We start from the raw sequence: 21,066 nt of genomic DNA, 5'->3' as shown, positions 1-21,066 counted from the left end.
CTCACACGCAACATAACAAGATGTATAAAACCCCACTTTGTCACACCTGCCTGTGCACTGTGCCCAGCCCTGTGTCTGGGGCATCAGTGAACACCATAAAGGGCTTGTGGAAGTCTAGGTTTCCCCGCACCGGGCCCTTTACCAGATTCTCCTTCAGTGTGCAGAGAGCCATCTGGCACTGCCCAGTCCAGACGAGTATGTCTGGCTCACCCTTCTTGCATAGTTCAGTGATGGGAGCTGACGCACAGCTACAGTGGGGCACAAACCTCCAGTAGTGCCTCGCCATCCCAATTAAGACCTGGGTCTGTTTCTTAGTTTGGGGAGCAGGACAGTCTCTGCTCACTCCCAGCTTGGTCGACTCTGGCTTTAGGCAGCTGCTCCCCAACTTGTGGCCCAGATACAACACCTCTGCCATCCCCACCTTGCATGTCCCAGCTTTCACAGAGACAGCCCTGAATCCTGGCGGTGACTCAGCCCCCTCTTCACCTGGGACACATGGTCCTCCCAGGTCTGGCTAATGGCACAAATATCATCAATGTCCACTAGGGTAAAACTCTCCATCCCCCTCAGTAACTGATCCATCTGGCGCTGGTAGATGACCGGCACCTCCTGGGGCCAAAAGGTAGGACCAGGGACTTGTACAGCTCCAAAGGGGTGACAAAAGCAGTTTCAACCTGCCATCTGGATCCAGAGTCACCTGCCAGTAGCCTTTGGTGAGGCCCCTGGTCATGGAGTACAGAGTCTCCCTCAACTTGTCTAGGATCTCATCAGGCCTACGTATGGTGATGGCACTGAGCTTCTGATAGGCCACACATAATTGGATTGACCCATCTTTCCTGGGGACCAGCACCATGGTACTGGTGGATAGCTGGATCACCCCTAAAGCCAGCATGTCTCTGACCTCTCCCTCCAGGGACTGGGCTATTTTCCCAGTTACTCTGAATGGGGAGCACCTCATGAGAGGACTGGCTCCTGTCTCCACCTAGTGGACAGCTCCGTTAGTGAGCTCAAGTGGGTTGGAAAACAGCTGTTGGTATGAATGCAGCATCTCTCTGATCTGCCAGCAAGAGGCTGGCTCCTGTCTCAGTGAAGAGACTCACCAGAGGATCTTCCCCTTTTTCCCATTGGCCACACATTCTCCCCATTCAGCTGCTTGATGACCTTGAAGGGCCTGTCCCAGGCAGCTTGCAGCTTATTCTTCCTCACCTGGGTCCCCAGTGCCATAGGCTGAGTGGTTGTACCAGACCTTCTGCCTCCCTTGGGCCCTGGCTAGGTTCTCCCTGGCCAGACCCATGAGCTCAGCAAGCTTATCCTGGAAAGTCAGTACATACTCCACCACTGATTCTCTATCAGGGGATGCTTTCCCCTCCCATTTGTTCCTCACCAAGTCCAGGGCCACCTTCTGAAAAGGCTCCTCTGTAACAGGCAGGTGTCTCAAGGCTGCTTTACCCTTGTCCTGGCCCTTTTTTCACCTCTGGACAAGGCAGCCCTGGCTGGCAGCTGTCCTGCTCTGGCTGTGGTTCCCCACACTCAGCTGGGGTTTCCGATCCCCCTGAGCTCAGCTTTGCCCCCGCTGCCCCAGTGAGGGCAGGCAGCAAGCCCGCTGCTTTGCTCACAGCATCAGAGCCAGCATGAGTCACCTCCTCCCGTGTGCAGCAGGGTGGGGAGCATCTCTCTGTCCCACTCAGCTTCAGGCTCTCGTTACAGACAGGCAGGTAACCTGAGCTTAGCAGCTCCTGCCCCCTGCCAGCCAGGTCATTTGCATTTTCACTGACCGCTTCAGTCTCAGCCGATTGGTTCCCTGGATACAAATTCAAATCTTTGGCTGTTCTAGGAGCATGACGGAGATCCTGTCCCAAAGAGACACAGTCATCCCCCAACAGGAGGTCACAGCCGATATCTTGGAAAACCCTAACTACCAGCCAGACCCCTCCTGCGTCTGCACAGGGATATGGACCATAGGCAGGACTAGAGGCTTCATCCCTGGGACCTTCACCCAGGTCACACAGTCCTTCAGCATCTAGTGAGGCTGCACCATCTGGGGCCTGACAACAGTTCTTTCTGTCTCAGGGTCTCGGTGCTCCAGGAATGTCTCCCTACTGACCACCACTTTCTGGGGTTTGAGGGGCCTGAGCCCAGGAGAGTCCATGCAGACATATATGCTGGGGCCAGGAGTGAGAGACAGTCTGCCACCCTGCCCATCTGGCTAAACAGCTCTACGGCCTTGGGACCCAGGAAGGGGGCTAGACACCAGAGTCTTTCCGCAAGGCCAGCCTGGTTCCAATTGCCAGCCTTCCCAAAGGCCACAAGACAGGCATCTATATCTTCCCCCTCCTTAACCTGGGGCAGCAATTTAGTGTGGAGGTTCCCTCTGGAATTGGCATCCCGGGGTCCATCCCCACTCACCCCTGGACAGCTCTTTCTGCCTCTCAGCTCAGCCATCTCCAGTTCATGATGCCTCTGTCTCGCCTGCTGTTCTGCTTCATGACTTCCCTGTCTCTCATGGTGCTCAGATTCCTTTGATCTCAGCTCCAATTCCATCTGTTTCAGATCCAACAATGAGGGCAGGGCAGGCTTTAGCAAGTGTGGGGCCTGATCTGTACTCACCTGGCGGTGCTCCGGGTCTTCTGTGGCTCTTTGGCAGCGGGTCCTTCACTTGCTCCTGGTCTTTGGCAGCACTCAAGGACCTGCTGCCAAAGACCCAGAGTGCCACCGGGTGAGTAAAAATTTAAAAAGTGCCGGTGTGGGGCCCGATTCTGGGGAATCGGGTGAATTGGCCTAAAACTGGCCCTGAATGGGGGAACCTGGTGGAGACCCCTTGCTGATTAGGGACACGGGTCTCTCCGGGACATCCAGCTGCTCCCAGCCTCTCTTGCGGCCCCAACTGGGTCAGTAACACGCTTCTTAGAGCGATCCTCCTCTTCCAACTTTGAAATCAGCTGTGCCTTAGTGAACTTCCCAATGCGCAGCCCTCTCTCTCTGCACAGCTCTACAATGTCCTTCTAAAGGAGATGGTTATAGGCCATCTCCATGCTGTTCCCAAGTGGCGACTGACTCACAGGCCTGTGCTCTCTCAGCTCCCCATGATCCCCGAGAGGAACCCCTGCAGTGCAACAACCCTTATCATGGGTCCAATCTCTCTTGGAGTTAAGTTTTAGGCTCCTCTGCCTCCTGGAACCGCACCTCTCAGAGCCTTCAGCACCCATCTCTCACTAATCCCCCTTCGTTTTACTGCTCTCCAGTCTTACTGGAGGATGCTCTGTCCATGGGGTGCAGTTTATCCTGCTTCTGCCACCAGTTGTCATAGAGTCACTGGAGTGATGCTCTGGAACTACTCCCTATGAAAACAGTCAGGACTCTGGGGGAACATGCCTCCTCTCTGAGCATACTGTCTCCAGGACAAGAAGCTTACACAGCTTTGACCTTCCTGGGTCTGACCTTGGAGCATTCAGCATCCCTTTCCATATTGTGCGCTTCCCACAGCGAGCCCACCCAGGCAGGGCTCCTGGGGAAGTCAGAGGTCCCTGCACCCCAGTTCCACTGTCAGATGTAACTCTCAGCCAGCCAGTAAAACAGGCTTATTAGTCAACAGAAACACAGCATAGGACAGAACTTGTTAGCACAGAAATCAGTAACTTTTAGCTAAGTCCATCTTAGAGGGAAAGGAGCTCAGAGCCAGGGTTCTGGTTCTCACTCTGTGTCCCAAGCCAGCTGAGACTTGTTTCCAGCTACCTAGCCCTTGCCCTGCCCATTGCTCCTCCTCCAGCCTTTGTCTCCTTCCCAGGCCAAGAGGGACCTAGTCACATCCCCCTCCTGGGTCTCAGGTTACGAAGGGCAGCTGGCGCAACCCTCACAAAAGTCACACACCCTTATTCCTACCACCTAGGCATTGGTGCAATACACAGGGAAACTGAGGCACACACAGCATTCATGCAAAACAGTAAGACTCACATAGGCTCACACAGAACATAAGAAGGGAAAATCTCCACTATGTCACACAGGGGGACTGGGGGCTGTATGTGATGGAGGGGAGATGGGGGCTCTTTGTGCAGGTGGGGGTTGGAGAGGCAGAGACAGCAGGGGCACTAGGGGCTGTGCATGACCAGGAGGCAGAGGAGGGGGCAGTGGGAGAGGGAAGGGGGCTGTGTGTGCCCAGGAGAGGGGTGGAGGGGCAGAGGCAGCAGGAGGAGGAAGGGGGCTGTGTGTGCCTGGGGTGGGTGGCAGGGGGCTGTAAGTGCAGGGGGTGGCGGTGGCAGTGAGCTGTGTGCTGTGGGGAGGGGGAAGGGCAAAGGCAGCAGGAGGCAGGCCGTGTGTGATGGAGGGGTGGGGTGGAGGAGCAGAGGCAGCTGGAGTTGGACAGGTGCTATGTGTGCTGAGGGCAGCAGGCAGACTGGGGGCTATGTGTGACAGGGGGAGGGGGAGGGGATCCGTGTGTGACTCGGTTCCAGGACGGAGCAGCGGGAGGGGGAAGGGCTGTGTGTCCGGGTCGGACGCGGGGGGGGTGTGACCGGGTCGGGACGGAGGCAGCGGGGAGGGGATGGGAGCTGTGGTTGTCAGGGGATGTGTGAGAGGAATGGGGCTGGTTAAAGGGGGGGAGGGGGGCTGTATGTGACGCGGCTCGGGAACGGCGGCAGTTAGAGGGGAGGCAGAAATCAGGGCTCCAGCCCGTACCTCCGCCGCAACCCACAAGCATCACGTGAGGGGAGAGTCTCATACTTTAGCCCCTCTCCCCGCCCCCGATACGTTGAGGCGGGGTCGCCTCCCTCCTTTGCTGCACGGAGGGGCAGGGCGCCTCGCGCAGGCCGGAAGTGGCTAGGGTAGAGCCGAGAGGGCAGCTCCGTGTGCTGGTCCGTGGAGGCGCCGGCGGCTTCCCTTCCTGGGCCATGCCACGCCCTGAGCATGGGCGCCAAGCGGCTTCACAGGCCCGCCCTCTGCCCTTCGCCTTCCTCCCGGGCCGGGCGGCGCCGTGGGTCGCGGGGGAGCAGGCCCTGGCTCGGCGCGGAGCTGTCGCAGGCGCGAACCCCATGTCGTCTTCACCCGCGCGGGTTAATGGAACGGGCGGGCGGCTGGTTTCCTAGGGCAGGGGCGCGGTTGTTACGCGGCGGTGCATGGGTGGGGCTTGGTGCTGGGGTGGGTTGTGACGCGGCGGGCTGCCATGGGATGGGGGGCTGGGTTGCAGGGCTGGGTTGCTGGGGAATGGGCTCTCATGGCGCAGGGAGTGGGTTGCTATGGGGTGGGGTCCCATGGGATCGGGGGCTGATTTCCACGGGGTGTGTTGCTGTGGGAGTGGGCGGTGTTGGGGTTTGGACTCCTGTGGGGCAGGTTTCAATGCGACAGGAAGGTATCGGAGCTGGAGGGAGCAGCTTATGTGGGGCAGGCGGTGGCTGGGGCCTGAACATCGTGTTGGACGGAGGGATAGTTCAGTGCGTTGAGTACTGGCCTGCTAAACCCAGGGTTGTAAATTCAATCCTTGAGGGGCCATTTAGGGATCTGGGGCAAAAATCTGTCTGGGGATTGGTCCTGCTTTGAGCAGGGGGTTGAACTAGATGACGTCGTGACGTCCCTTCCAACCCTGGTTATCTATGATTTGCTATACAGTCCTCTGTCCCCTGCATGATGCCTTCAGATGAGCATCTTCTGCTGTGAAGTGGCCCCTTAGGGTGTCCTAATGGACATGTGGGGTCCAGGGGTCTGCACCTGACAACTGTGACATCTGTGTAAACTGTCACATCCTGGCAATCTGAGGCTTGGTTGGGCACCATTGTGCCTGTGAGCAACCTTATCTGGAGCCTTACTTGCAAATACTGCTGGTCCATATGTTTGTATCCATGGAATATTCCCTGTGGTGCCCCTCTAGGGGGGACTGCAGAGTCTCCATTAAAGTTATGCACTTTCTTAGTGATTAGAAGGTACCGTTTGTATACAGCATTTGCACCCTGACACCCTACGTGGCAGGCTGGGAGGAGGATGGATTTGCCTATAAGGGGCATTCACTATAAAGGGGAGAGATTTCAGTGATAGTGGTTTTAGTCTGTATCAGCAAAAAAAACGAGGAGTCTTTGTGGCACCTTAGAGACTAACACATTTATCTGATACATCTGATGGAGTGGGTTCTAGCCCACAAAAGCTTGTGCGCAAGTACATTTGTTAATCTCTAAGGTGACACAAGGACTCCTTGTTTTTTTATAAAGGGAGAGGGTGCTGAGGTCTGGGAAGACAGAAATGTTACTCTTCCCAGGGCTCTTGGCAAGAATGGGGAAGGGTGAGGGCAAAACAAAAGGCTCAGAGTGGAATTTGTCACCACTAACCTTTGGAATATAGTGGCATCTGTGCACAGATAAGAGTATATAATTTCTTTTGATTTGTCTCCTATTTATTTAAAAATAAATAGATCATCTAATTGCAGCTCTTATTCAGATCTGATTTTAAGGAGATAGAACTGACTGTTGGGCCAAGGAGGTGGGACTTTACCTTTGGGGAGGAAGAGTGAACGACTGAGTCCAGCGACCCAGCTGTGTCTAGGTCTCAACGAGGGGCCCAAGAAGAGCTGTGCTCCCTGCCATATCAGGTGTCACAGTTGGGGTGAGGAATAGCCCCTAAATTATAGAGGTACTAGGGTACAGTCACTCAGATGTGCAAAGTCAGTGGTGTTCAGTAGCACTGAGAAGTACTGAGGCAAAGACATGGGATCCTGCTGATTGCCTGCCATCCAAGCTTCATGCATTGAGGCAGGGCAAGGCAAGTCCTATCACTAGTTTAGATTGAAGCTCCTGTTACTGCTTTTTGCTGGTCACTGTGTCTGGAGTTATTTCCCATCAGTAACTGTTTGAGGCTTTTCACCTCTGGAAAAGCTTCAAGCCTTTTGCCAAGAACTTGGAAGCAGACTGTACCTGCCAACAAAATACTGTCTGATCTTTGTGCTGTTCTGTGGAGCAAATTTGGCAGGGGCAGCTGTATAGTCCTATCGGGGAGCTAACAGACAGTTAGCAGAGAGGGAAGTAAATGTGGAGCTGCAGCTAATGCCTTTATCTTAGTGACTTGATTGAAATAGATTGCCTCCGTCAGATCTGTTTGCACCTCAGAGCTGTTTTTTGGCCAGTTCTTAAATTATGTGATTAATATTGTGCCAAAATCCTTGACTTTTGCTTTGGGTTCATTTCTTCCTAATTAGCTGTTGGCATACCAGTGTCCCTCCTCTCTTGACAGGAGAGTGACCAGGTACATCTGAATCAAATGGCATAGCAGGCAAGCTGTTGCCTGTGGTTAGCTTTATTTTTACCACTCTTCTTGGATATAAAGGAAGGTGTAATAACTGATGTTTATCAGGGAATTGGCATCGTCTAAGTACCCCTCTTTTTTTGTCTAGCCTAAATCAGTAGCTTGTCCGTCTTTGTGCCCACAAGCCAGTTGGGAGGTGCAGGATTTGCAACGTGTGGACACAGGGCAATTCAACAACAATCCAAAATCTGCAGCTGGCCATTTTTTTTTGTTTGTTTGTTTATATGTAGCTTCTGTCTAGAAAGGAGGCTGTGCTACTCTCTCATCCCATATGTGGCTTCTTTAGAGGTACCAGTATATTGCTTTTGTCTCTTACGTTCATTTTGTGGGTAGGGTAGCATTGGATGGTGTAGCATGGGAGATGTCATTTATGTCATTGGAGGACTTCAGGCACATGTGGGTCAGCTGTACAAATCTTGGCACACTCAGTATGTGTGTGTGCCTGGAGCTGTGGTGTTTACATTAGTTCACATGAGCAGTCTTAGTGCTATATGATAAAATTGGTTCAGTCCCATAGAGAAAGGGAAGAGTGTTCAAACGTATCATAAACCGGGACAAGGGGGAAGTTGATAACAGAGTTGATTCTGGGGCCTTTTACCACCAGGTCATGCGTTCTGATATAGATCCATTAGTAGAGTGACGCAAGTTGGTTATAGCCTGATGATTTAGATTCCTGTGAAATAAACTGGCCATCTCACTTTGGATCCTAGTGAAGAGGTGTTTACATCACAAACCCCACCATCTTTGTGCCTTGATTAGCTCCATGGCTAGCAGATAAGCCAGGTACTGAATCGATCAGACTGAATTCCCTTCTTGCCACAAGAAATCCTGAAGTCATTTAGTTACTTATTTTTCCCTTTAATTGCAGCAGTCTCTCTGGGGATAGGAGAGAGTGCTCTTGAACTGCAGGATCCCCATTTAGTGAGCTTAGTTTGTGGTTCCTATTTCATGCCTGATGCAAGTGTGCTCTCTTTTAACTTAAAACTAGATGTGTTTGAGCAGTGAACGTAAGACTTGTTCTTGTAGTTAAAAATGGCCTTGTACTCTTTGTGCTGAATAGCTTTCTAGCTTGGCAACAATTGAGCTTGCTGGTCCAAAAGTGAAACTCTTCTGTTGGCCATTGTACCCTTGAGTGCTATAGATCTGCCAGTGTGTGCATGGATTCAGAGCTGGGAAGCGTGCTTGGTGCTGATTTACCATGGCTCCATTGGTCTGTATTTAACTGCTTGTGATTGCTTCTGTACAAAACCAATCATCCCACTGTGTGAGTTGATAGCAAACCTTATCTCTGTATGAAGAATGGGAGCAGTAGTTCCAGCTTCTGCTCTCTCCCATCTCACCCCTGGTTTGGCCAGGCCCCTGTGATGGAGGGACTGCAATCTCCATGGGCCATTAATCCCTTACCTCTCCACTGACCCTCACTGTGCAACCTGCTGCCTACACAGCAGCTGCTGGCACTGATCTGCCTACACAGCAGCTGCTGGCACTTCTGATGAAGTACTGTATGTATTTAATGCCAGTTATCTGAGTGGCTTTATGATGTGGATTTCTGTCCTACTAGGTACTGCACTGAGGCCAACTTCTTGTTTCACAGCTGCTGAACAGCTATTAGATGGAAATGACTCTTGGCTGCTGACAGGCTCCATATCCCATTTTCCAGTCCCATGGTGCCCAGCCGCCTCCATTGTGTAATGTCCAAGAGCGCTGATCTCTGCCAGCCCACTAATGGCCTCTTTCCAAAAAGTTTGGATCATTGATAGCCAGTCCTCCCTGTCCCTTATGTGCTCCTCTCCTTATTTCTTTGCAGCTCCATGTATTATGATGAGGATGGGGATCTTGCCCATGAATTCTATGAAGAGACAGTTGTCACCAAGAATGGGAGAAAGCGCGCCAAACTGAAAAGGATTCACAAGAACCTGATACCTCAGGTAACGTGCTCAGCAACAAAAGTGACCCCACTGAGAGAGATTTTGGCCCTTTGAAGTGTCACCTGATGTGCTGGGATGCCACTGAGTCAGTCTATTCTGCCAGCCTGGGTTCATTTACCTGGTCTTGCTGGGCTAGGCTCACGAGCTTCTTCCAATCAAGCCCACAGGCAGGACCACGCCCAGCTGCACAGAGGGACAGAGATCCGCTCTGGAAAGATTTAGCCTTAGAGCTTACCCCCACACTCTGGTGCCCATTCCCTTTAAGGAGTACAAACCCAAAGGTTTTATGAAATTCACCCCCTCCCTTAATGTGGAGGGAGATATGCACAACTTCTTGCTGCTGTTCCCCCCCCCCCCATTAGAAATTACATAAACTGGGTTATATTATAAACAAGAAATAAGTTTAACAACTGCAAAAGGTGAATTTTAAGTGAATATAAGAGGTAACAGACAGAACAAAGCAGATTACTGACAAAATAAAACGAAATATGCAAGCTGGGCTCAATATACTTAAACAGGTTACAAAATGTAATTTCTTACCCTAAATGTTATTTTAGGCAGGTTGCAAAGTTTCTGTGGTTCAGAGTTCCAGTTATATTTCTTTTCAGACTGGACCCCTGTCTCAGTCTGGACTCCTCCTCTGCCTTCCCTTCAAGTGGCTTTAGCAGTCTTTCTTCTTGGGCAGCCAGGCCATAGGGAGGAGTCCTGTTTGCCTTCCTTCCCACCCTTAAATTGGATTTACATAAGGTGTGAATCCTTTGTTTCCCAAACTTGACTCCTCTTCCCTTCCAGGGGAAAGTTGCAAGAGGTCCCAGGTAATGTTTAGTATCAGGTGACAAGACTACCTGACACTGTCTTTCTCTTCAGTTCGTATAAATCTTTTGCCTTGTCTGTGCGTCAGTGGCAGTATGGAGCATCCTCAGGAAGGCCAAGCCTTTTCACAGTCCATTGTCCTTGCTGATGGGTCATCAGCCTGTCTGTCCACAAAAACCTGATACCTTGGGTAATATGCTCAGAAACAAAAGCGACCCTTGCAGGGACTTGACTCGTAATGTACTAGCGTGTTATGCAGGTCTCCTGGGTTTCCTTTGTGATCTCTTACCCATGGGGCACCTAGGATTTGTGCCGAGTCTCATCCCCTAGAAGTCTAGTGGTAGCTGACTGCAATCCTGACTAGATATGCCTATGGGACAGTGGCTTTCAACGGTACATGGAAACCTTTTGCCCAGATTTCTCTTTCTGCTCAAAGCTCCTGAAGGGAAGGGTGAGTATTCCACCCCCACCCTTGTGGCCAGGCCTCCTTGTTCTGAAGCAGAAATGATAAGATTGAGTAGAGAGCACCTATGTATGGGGGTGTTCTGAAAATCCTGCGTGATTAAGTGCTTGGCTCAACCCCCCTACCTCTCACTGACAGGGGTGAGAGAAACAACTATGAAATAACTTGACAGTTTTAAACACTAGTTTCCAGACAGCAAATGCCAGGGAAGCTCTGCCATTGGTATACCCCATGGAACCACTTGATGGCGCCAGTCTGGAACAAAATCAAAACTGTGAATTAGTAAACTGGCACAGTGAGGTCAGGGAAGCCAATTAGCATGATAAACTTGTGTCATGAAGTCCCTGCTTTCTGAAGCCAACAATCTGACCTTCAAAATGAACATTGACTCCCTGTTCTGTGATATACAGCATTAACACTCAGCATTGATAGAAAACCTCTTCATCTTTAAACCTTCCACTCAGGTCCTTTGAGTTATCTTTTATTATGGACCGTAAAAGAGACAATATAACAAACTGTCCTAAAATCAGACAAAAGAATAAATGGGGCGGGAGAATCAGACATAGGAAGGGACCGGGGGCCCAGAGGTTCTAAATGTGGGGTATTGGTTATGATTTGACTAGTTTTCCGGGGTTTAAAATTGAGAAGTGCTGAAACAGATGTTAGGGTAGAGCAGACTTCATGCCAACACAGCAGTACTGCCTCTAGGTCAGTGAAAATGGGTGTGTTGTTGCCATCTGACAGCAGTTCCGTGGCTGCTATGAGATGAGTTTGGGGGGCCAGTGTCTCAGTCCAGCTTCTAGTGGGCAGCTGTCCATATTGCACAGTTGCCACTAATTGAAGCCATTGTTGGCATTCTTAGGAGAGAGGCTGAATGGGCTGTGTGAAGCAAGCTCCCCTTTCACTCCTTGAGGGGATCCATCTAGGCGGTGGAGTGAGGCACATAACAGGATGCACTTTCTACCTGTGCTGTATTTGTTTTATGGACAGAGGACCTCATTCTCCAGGACTGTTGGGCTGGCACCTTTCATGAGCACTAAAAATAAACTGTCTAGCTGTGGCTTTTTGATGGGACTGAGATAACAATGAGTATGGATGAATTCCTGATTTCTATGGCCCCTGCTTGCAGAGGCCATGGGAATTCTCATCTGTTCCAAGGCTTTTGTGTGTAGTTATGAAGGTCTTGTTTATTTTGCAAAATACATTTGTTGCATTCATGCTATACCCAGGCACCCAAATGAGCTGCTGCCACTTCCTAGCAGTAGCTGCCATGTGACAGAACCAGTCCACATCGTCATGAACCAAGCAAGGCCCATTAATTGGGAGGCCACAGGTCAAGGCATCCCCTAGCTGCTTTTTTTCATGTTACACTCCTGCAAAAACTGTGGCAGTTCTCCAGAAAATACAGATCTTGTATTAAATGTAATAAAACTGTTTTCCTCAGTTTTTGTCATCCTTGCACTAGGCCTTTGTCCTTCGCTAGTGCCGTATAGTTCTGGCCCTCCAGAAGCCTTGCAAACACAAATGAACCAGTTCAATTCCAAGAAGCATTGTCACCGTACTGCAGGTGGAGAAATGTAAGCACAAAGGGTGAAATGACTTCTCTTCCATATTCTAAACACTAGACCACATTCCCAGCCTCTCGTAAGTCTACTGGGGATTGCCCTGGTTCAGTCCAGTTGTTATCCCTCTGTGAAACCAGAGCATAAATCCCACTAGCGCACACACCTTTTGCCTGTAGACCCTGAAGCTACTTTGCTTTCTGATGGGTTTGTAGTGGAAGAATATTCACACCAGAGCACATTAAATGCCTACAGCTTAGAGTTCTGCTTTAGTTGATACAGATGGTTGTTACGTTCCCAGTATCACTCCTTGGCCAGAACACTTGCTTGTGCACAAGTGTCTTTGATCTTTTCTTCTTTTTGGTCACTTACAGGCCTTTCTTTTCCAGTCTTTTAAATGACTTTTAAATTAAAGGTGCCAGACTAACAGTCCTGGAAGCTGGTGACCTTCTAGTCACGGATCAGGTGGAACATGGGCAGTGACGGGCCAAGCTGCTTCCCTCCAGTCTCATGCCATTGTTGTTCAGACCCGTCGTGCTCAGCATCGTAAGATCTGAGCACCTTAGTCTTACTTTTAGGGGCTAGTTCTAGCAGCGCATCCAGTCTTTTTTGCCTGCCTGGTGCTCAGAGTGTCACCCAACAGCTGAGTTGTGATAATTTAATAGACTCTTGTCCATTAAGAACTGGACTGGGACATAAGCTCTATTGTCTGTCTCCATCTGCAGTGACTTGCAGAGCATGGGTCCTTTGTTTGCAGGCCTTTTCTTAGGACTCTGCTCTGGCCAGTGTCTCCCCTGCCTCACTACCCTCCTTGCTCTCTTTTCAGGGTATAGTGAAACTGGAGCACCCTCGCATTCACGTGGACTTCCCCGTTATCATCTGCGAGGTCTGAGCTGCGGGGTGAGTGTGAGCTGCTGCTGTGTGCCGTCAGTGCACCCGACCTGCCCAGCCTTACTGCACCTAATGTAACCACACAAGGCTGCCTTGCGTCCCTGAACCACAATGGACTGCGAGCACACACTCTTGACTTTGGAGCTCCTCTTGCCTGGAGAATGAGAAAGAGATGGGGTGATGCAGAATCGGCTAGTTACCTGGAATAGAATTGGCTAGGGATCTGTTCACAAGTCAGATAAGACATGTGAACTTGTTTAGCAACATGCTTAACAATACCCTCGACTGAGTCAGAAGATTGAAATCCTTCTTGTGGCTGCCATCAGATGTTTGGGTGGATCACTGAACTGCCTGTGACGCTCATGTTTGACGTTTTAAAGGGAGAGCCATCCTGCATCTCTCGCTGAACAAAATCCGTGCTTCGCAGGTACCTGCCCCAGATAGAGTTGAGGTCAGTTAATTCACCTCTCTGTGGGGCTAGGGGCAGACTCCTAATGCCCCTTCCCTATGAAGTGGTGATGAATAAAAGGGTAGTGGTATAGTTTATCCTTTTGTGAGGGGTTGGTTATGCAGTACTGTCCCCAGGTTGGTCTGGGAATGAAGGGTAAATGGGGAAGTCTGAGGTGAAGCTAATCTCGAGAACCCCCCTGAAACAGAGTAGCACTTCTCGGGAAGGTAGGAGACCAGATTTCATTGCATCAGACCTCAGTCTCTTCTTTTATACGGCCCCCTCCTGTGCTCAGTGTTATTTTGTACTTCTAGTGATATGGCTGGTCTGGTCCCCAGAATCCTTTGCAATGGCTCTAGATACCCTGGCTCAGCTGTTGTTCAGACCTCTCTGAAAATCCATTGGCCACTGGTGGTGCTGTGCAGAGCCAGCAGAGCAAACAGGCCGATCTTTGCAGCAAGATCAGTGGACACTGCTGGAAGCAGCAGCAGTGCTTAGAGCTGAGTGACTGGGCTGGCAGCCCATGTTAACCCGCACAGCAGGGCTTAGCTTGCCATCCATTAGCATGCGTCTGCCTTGGCGGGAGCAGGCTACGCTCCTGTTGAGTGGCGTTCTTTCCCTCTCCTGAATCTGGTGTGTTGAAGTGCGGGGTACAAGATGTGACCTCTTGTATTAGCCATAGTGTTTATTTTGGGGCTCAGTCGCTTTCGGAATGTGATTCTGGGTAACTTTCACGTGTTGATCATTTGTGACCCGGTGCTGACAGCATGCCCCAGCTGTGTGTAGCTGTGATAGAGCCAAGGCAGGAATGAAGAGTTAGCTTTTACCCTCTAAAGCAGTTGGCGTCAGGCCCCCACCCCCACTCCCGGTCTTGGAAACCTCCCTAAGGTATGAAGCCTGGGTTCTTCCACTGTACCCATTACTCTCTTTCTCCCTGTGGGGTCAAGAGAGAATGCAATGCACTTTAATGGAAGGTTCTCTCATCCCCACCCAACTTGATAAAGAAACACGTAGCTATTGGGGCAGCCCCCCTCTGCCAGCTAGACTCGTGGTGGCAGCACTGAAACTGTGCATTGGTGCGTCTACCACTTCATGCCTGTTTCCTCGTTTGAAGGATTGAGCGGTAGCTGGCTGCTGCTGAGCCGGGGTGAGACTACCCCATCCCAAACACTAGAAGTCATGATCTCTTGTCTGTCTTACATGAGAATGGGCAAAGTCGCTGTGCACAAGCAGGATGTCAGGGATCCTTACCACTGTCTACTCCTCCAAGAACCCTGGTGAAGCTTTAAAACTGGATCGAGACGTGGCTCCCACAGTGGTCAGCTTATTAGAGACATCTCATTTCCCCTTCCAGAGCATGTCATTTACGTTCTGAGCGCTTCAGACATTTGCTACCTCGATTTTTAATTTAAGCTGCTAGTGCAAAGTTGCTAGCAGTATCCATGTGTCTGTATTGGATGTATCCCTCTCCATACCCCTAAGAACAGTTCTAGGGGCTGTATGCCATCCTGATAGGGGTCTGGTAGTTAGCAAAAGCAATGCTGGCTCTGTGTCATTGTCTCCCCATAACCTCAGACTCGGCATTGTTCCCTGATCGCTCTGTGTAGTGGTTGGAGTGAAACCACAGCACTGAGGGACCAAAGGTTCTGCTCTCCCCTTCCCCTCCCCAGCTGGCATGGAAGTTGGTTTTCACAGGTAGAATGCTTGTTACAGCTCCAGCAGAGAGCACTTTTACACTGTGACGCTGAGCATTTCCTTCCAGATCAGTGTTCTTCCACCTACTTGGAAAAGTTGCTCTTAAAAAAATATCCTATTAAAATGTCTCTTGTTTGCATGAGCCCTCCTCTAGCAGGTGACTTGGGTTCATCTCAGACCAAGGCTCACAGATCTCCTTGAAAGAGGCACATGTCTGGTGGCAGAGCTGGGCTGGAGGACACCATCTCCAACAAAGAAAGGGATCAAGTTATGTGAGGCTGACTCAACCCTGGACCCCTACTCTGATATGGGGAGACTTAGCTATGAAAACTACCCCCTTGCTGCTGCTTGTGGGGTGTGTGCAGGAGACAACTTGGGCTGGGAGCCCTCCTGACTTCTCTTGATGGAAGCGAGAGACTGCAGGAGGCCATTGGCCTCCTCCTGAGTGAAGAGCAGTATTGGTTAGATACTGAGTGGTGGGTGGAACCTAGCACCAAAGAAATGAGGAGGTGTTTGGTATGGAGGAGAGTGCATGGGGAGAGAGAAATGAGAACCGCTGGCAAGTATCTTATTCCCCCTGCATGTCCCCTGGGGCAGAAGTTGGTAGGACATCACCTCCCATGTGCTTTGGTGTGGGGTGTGGTATCTGTCTTTGCAAATGTAGGGACAGGCTCCTTATCCTTGTGCTGGGCAGGTTTGGAGCAGCAGGGTTAGATCTGTGTTGTGAATGCCAAACTGGCCTAGGGCAGTGTTGTGGGCTATGCCAGGTGGAGCTGGCCATTGTTAAACAAGCTCCGTGCCAAGAGCTGATCAGAAATGAGTGAGCGGAATGGTGAACTAGCTCTTTTGGGGAGGACTGTGGAGGAAAAGGCAAGATGCTTCCCACTAGTATAAAAGAGAGAGAGCAGGGAGGGGGATTAGAGTCCTGAGCAGGCTGAGCTCCCCATTTTGTGATTCACAGAAACCATCTTCACACCACAAGCAGCAGGGATGAAGGACTTGACTCTGGAAGCAGATGGTGTGTTTCGTGGCAGCAAGCAGGGCTGGCCGGGAGACAGTGCATCTGGCGGAGCTTGTTGAATGTCTTTCACAGAGGAAGCCATGCCTTCCCCTTTGCACAGGGGTTTGTGTAGCACATCTTCACCTTGGCAAACCCTTGCTAGGCTTGGGAGCAGGAATGGGTTACTCACTGCATAGTGAGTAACACACTCGGGGTGCCCAGCCAAGACTGAAAGGCACTAGGTATGTCTACACTGCAATTAAAAACCTGTAGCTGGCCTGCATCAACTAACTTGGGCTCACAGGGCTCGGGCTAAGGGGCTGTTTAAGTGCAGTGTTGACTTTCAGGTCCAGGCTCAAGGACCCTGTGAGGACTGAAGGTCTGAGCCTGAAAGTCTACACCACAATTAAAGAGCCCCTGAGCCTGAGTCAGCTGGCACAGCCCAGCTGTGGTATCGAATTACAGTGCAGACATACCACTGTGTGCAGAGTACAGTGACTGTTTCTCATGTCTGGCCGTAACATAGTAGCTGAGCCCTCTCATGTTCTTTTACTGGCCGCCTTGCTTCTGAATAGGGAGAGGTGGCCAGAGCACCCTTCGCTCAGCAAAGCACCATGGGTAACCTATTCCCACTTTCGCTGTCCTTTTAATTGCTCTGAGACAGCCTGTTGGGAAACTCCCTCTCTTCACAGCCCCCGAGCAATCCACTCAGAGCCTTTCCCCAAGGAAGGGCTCATTCCACCCTACTTCTGAGTCAGCAGGCTACCTACCCCTCTTCCTGACCCACTTCTTTCTAGGCTGGTTAGCCCATTGGGGTTGAAGCTGTTCAGTCAGTCTGCATGGAATCTAGAATCCCAGCCTTTCTCTCTCCCAGTCCTGTTTCCTAGTAGCTCCGGTCCCCTTGAGCCTACACAGATGGGATGAGGACCACCCTTGGGAACTGCTGAAGGGATATTTAAAATGTGAAGGTGATTGTAAATAGTATCTATGTCCACTATATTGTTGAAGCAAGCAAAAAAAAAACCCCACTTGGTTTCTTTTCAATTTTTTTACAACTTCTTTCTGTGCGACTTTGTGCTTTCAAGTGTGGATGTGTAGAATTGTACCCACCAACACTACACTTACAGCTCCTCTAGCGAATGGGTAGGAGCTTCCAATTCAAACATGTACAATATTTATGATCCTCCTTCCTCTGCCTTTGAGTGCATCTGTCTAATTTTGTTAAATTTCAATAAAACTATTTGTAGATCCCAAAAATTCAAGAGCTGTCTTATTTTTGGAGGGTGATTTTGTAACTGGTCACACTGCCTCTGTATGTAATGGAAAGACAAGACGTTAGAGCTAACATGATATGAACTTACCATGCAGGCTTTACCCATACAGATGTCATAGCCTCTGTAGCAATCCCCCTAGTTCTACTCAGGGGCCTTACATGATTCTCTCTCCCCTTCAGTTGTACTGACACAAGGAAAGACTCTTCTGAATTGTGCTCAGACATAGGGCTTGCCTGAGGGGGACACATCTGTCTGCTTACATCCACCTCAGGTCTCAATCAATGTCTCTAAAGCATGGTGGTGTGTGCCATCTGCTTTGTGGTAGTAAGTGAAAGCCACCAAGCTGGGTTGTTCATAAACAGATTTGTAAATAGAACAGTCCTAGTGGCTTTGGAATCTATCTGTGGAGCCTTTATAAAATTGACAAAGTTTATCTCCAGCTGGTTGAGCTCTTCCCCTATAATTAGACAACTGTTTTCAACTGATGGGGCTGGGGGGAGGCAAAGCTAAGCACAGCTGGTCTTTAGACTCCTGCAGCCCAGTGAATGCTTCTAATCACCCCACCCCACTTGAGATCACAGGCATGTGGTACCTCGACATGCTTACATCCCACATTATTGCTACGTAGGCTGTTCAAGTGCCATGTGTGGATGCAGTTTATGGTATTGAACACATGAACGGTTAGCCTTGGGGGCTATCTGAGTGCTGAAGCTTGGATTATGTGGTTGTAACAAGTCCTTTGCCCGCCCCTCTTCCTGGGGTCCACTGGCTGCCCCAATAAAGTTCAGAGAGGCTTCTAGTTCTACAGCACCTGTGACTTTATTTACACCCTGTTCTCCCTTACAATCTCCTCTCCTACATGGAGACTGACCTTCCCCTGGCTGTTCTCCTCTCTTCTGGCTGCCAGCCAACCTTTATAGCCCTTGAAGCCTGGGCCCACAGGTGCAGCCAGTTCTAAAGGCCAGGCACCAGACTTCTCCCCAGCCCCAATCTATTTCCCCTGATTGGGGCTGGCTGAGCAGGGGCTAATTAGGTGCCTTTGCACCAGCACCCTGCTACAGTGGTGTTGAAGTTTATTTACATCATGATGGTCTTGAGGTCCTAAGGCCTGGTCTACACTAGGGGGGAAGGGGATCGATCTAAGTTATGCAACTTCAGCTATGTCAATAATGTAGTTGAAGTCGACATACTTAGATCTACTTACTACGGTGTCTTCACTACGGTGAGTCGACTACTGATGCTCCCCCATCGACTCTGTCTGCACCTTTCGCCCAGCTGGTGTACAGGAGTCAACAGGAGAGTGTTCGGGGATCAATTTATCGCGTCTAGACTAGAGGCAATAAATTGATCCCCACTGGATCACTCGTTGCCCGCCAATCCATCCAGTAGTGAAGACATATCCTAAGATGTGAGTGATCCCCTTGCAGGTACTGGAGAAGCAAATAGGCAAATCCTTTATGGATTTGCCTGAGTTAGTTTGCAAGGATTAATGTAGCAAGAATTGCAAATTTGTTGGCCCTTCAACACAGTTTTAGTTGTAACTGGAATTTGGGTGATCATCAATCATGTTTGTTTATAGTAGTGCCTACGGACCAATCAAGAACTGCTGAGAGATGTAAAAACACATAAGAAGAGCATGTAATCCAGATGAAACAGACCCACAGAGTGGAGGGAAAAGGGTAGAACACAATGTGGCAAAGATTGTGGTGTTCCATGATTTTTTTTGGGTGGGTTCAGACAGGAGCCTTGGTTTGATTCCCACTTTTAACTTATGATTGGAACAACCTCTAAATATAACTTTCTTCTAAATTATAGATTTGGGATTGGAAAAAAAATTGTCCCTAGAGTTTCAAAAGCTCTGGTTAAATAGATTTTTAGATGCCAACCACTCAAATTGTCAGACTCAAGGATGGTGTCTCATGACTTTTCTGTGACCCCTCGTGCATAGGCACTGCAAAACTACAAAGTGTTGGGCAGGTCTGTCCGCATGCACTCATGCTGAGGACAAAATTGGTGTTGGAACAAAGTAATAAACTGCAGTAGTTGCTGACAGTGATCCAATCTATGGCAGCTAAGCTGCTATGTGTAAATTTCCATACAGTTTGTGCCTCAAATTTAAGCTTTGTTATACTGTACTTTGAACTTCTGCTTTTCAGTAAAGGCTGTTATAATGTAAGGGACATAATTTTATGATCTAATGTAAAACTTAAAGTCAAGTTATGTTCCTATGATCTGATATTTGTCTAATTAGGAGTAGTTGGAATTGTTTTTTGGAGAAGATTTTAGAGTGAGATTTGTGCATTCAGAAGTTAGTGTCTGTTTTATGCATTCTTTCTCTGTGAAGGACCAGACTTGTACGAATCAGAGGAAGATATTAAAGGTTTTATGCACTGCTGTGAGAAAATTGTGATGGATGGAAAGGGAAGGTTTAGACTGTCAATTCGCCTGTTACAAGGGCAAAGTTAAGGTGGTTTAAAGTGCAGAATTTTTGTTTGGTGAGGGAATGAATGGGGGTTTTAAGAGTAGCATCTGAATTATTTGTGATTCTGTGATTTCAGGTTTGTAACGTTTGGGTTTTGGTATGTAAAGGAATGTCTTGTTTCAAAATACATTCAGCAACCTGAACTAAAGTTAACTTTCCCTTAGGGCTGGTCTCCACTGGGTTTTACTGGTAAAACTTATGTCTTATCGGTGTGTGTTGATGTGTTGTTTTTTTTTTTTCCCCCAACATGATTGTGCTAGTAAAAGCCCTAGTGTAGAGGCAGTTATACTGGTATAAATAGTCCTGCAAATCCACAGATATCCACTTTATATCTGTGGATAGCATCATAGAAGATTAGTGTTGGAAGAGACCTCAGGAGGTCATCTAGTCCAACCCCCTGCTCAAAGCAGGACCAACCCCAACTAAATCATCCCATCCAGGGCTTTGTCAAGCCTGACCTTAAAAACCTCTAAGGAAGGAGATTCCACCACCTCCCTACGTAACCCATTCCAGTGCTTCACCACCCTCCTAGTGAAACAGTGTTTCATAATATCCAACCTAGACCACCCCCACTGCAGCTTGAGACCATTGCTCCTTGTTCTGTCGTCTGCCACCCCTGAGAACAGCCGAGCTCCGTCCTCTTTGGAACCCCCTTTCAGGTAGTTGAAGGCTGCTATCAAATCTTCCCTCACTCTTCTCTTCTGCAGACTAAACAAGCCCAGTTCCCTCCGCCTCTCCTCGTAAGTCATGTCCCCCAGCCCCCCGATCATTTTTGTTGTCCTCCTCTGGACTCTTCCATTTTGTTCACGTCCTTTTTGGGGGGCGAGGGGGCCATCGTGCCAAAACTGCACAGATACTCCAGATTGTGGCCTACCAGTGCTGAACTAGAGGGGAATAATCACTTCCCTCACTCTGTGCAATGTCCTACTAATACAGGGCCCAGTATGCTGTTAGGCCTTCTTTGCAACAAGTGCCACTGCTGACTCATATCCAGCTTCTCATTCCACTGTAATCTCAGGTCCTTTTCTACAGAACTGCTGCTGAGCAGTTGGTTCCCCCAACCTTAGCAGTGCATGGATTGTTCCGTCCTGAGTGCAGGACTCTGCAACTGTCCTTGTTGAACCTCATCAGATTTATTTTGGCCCAATCCTCAATTTGTTTAGGTCCTCTGACCCTATCCCCACCCTTCAAGGATCTACCTCTCCCCTGCCTTAGTGTCATCTGTGAACTGC

At 49.6% G+C, this 21,066-nt stretch overlaps 1 protein-coding gene across 1 annotated transcript; it reads left to right on the top strand.

Annotated features, from left to right (window-relative positions):
• The first annotated feature begins 4,743 nt into the window (after window positions 1–4,743).
• Window positions 4,744–17,335, top strand: TUSC2 (tumor suppressor 2, mitochondrial calcium regulator). The gene is made up of 3 exons (XM_032799320.2): window positions 4,744–5,045; window positions 9,086–9,206; window positions 12,871–17,335. Exons 1-3 carry the CDS (start codon window positions 4,900–4,902, stop codon window positions 12,934–12,936), a joined length of 333 nt encoding a protein of 110 aa, XP_032655211.1. The 5' UTR covers window positions 4,744–4,899; the 3' UTR covers window positions 12,937–17,335.
• Window positions 17,336–21,066: the final 3,731 nt, after the last annotated feature.

The sequence above is a fragment of the Chelonoidis abingdonii genome, chromosome 16 (assembly GCF_003597395.2).
Source record: "Chelonoidis abingdonii isolate Lonesome George chromosome 16, CheloAbing_2.0, whole genome shotgun sequence".
In the NCBI taxonomy this organism is placed as follows: Eukaryota; Metazoa; Chordata; order Testudines; family Testudinidae; genus Chelonoidis; species Chelonoidis abingdonii.
The sequence above is the reverse complement of the archived record's forward strand: the minus strand, read 5'-3'. Positions and strand labels throughout refer to the sequence as shown.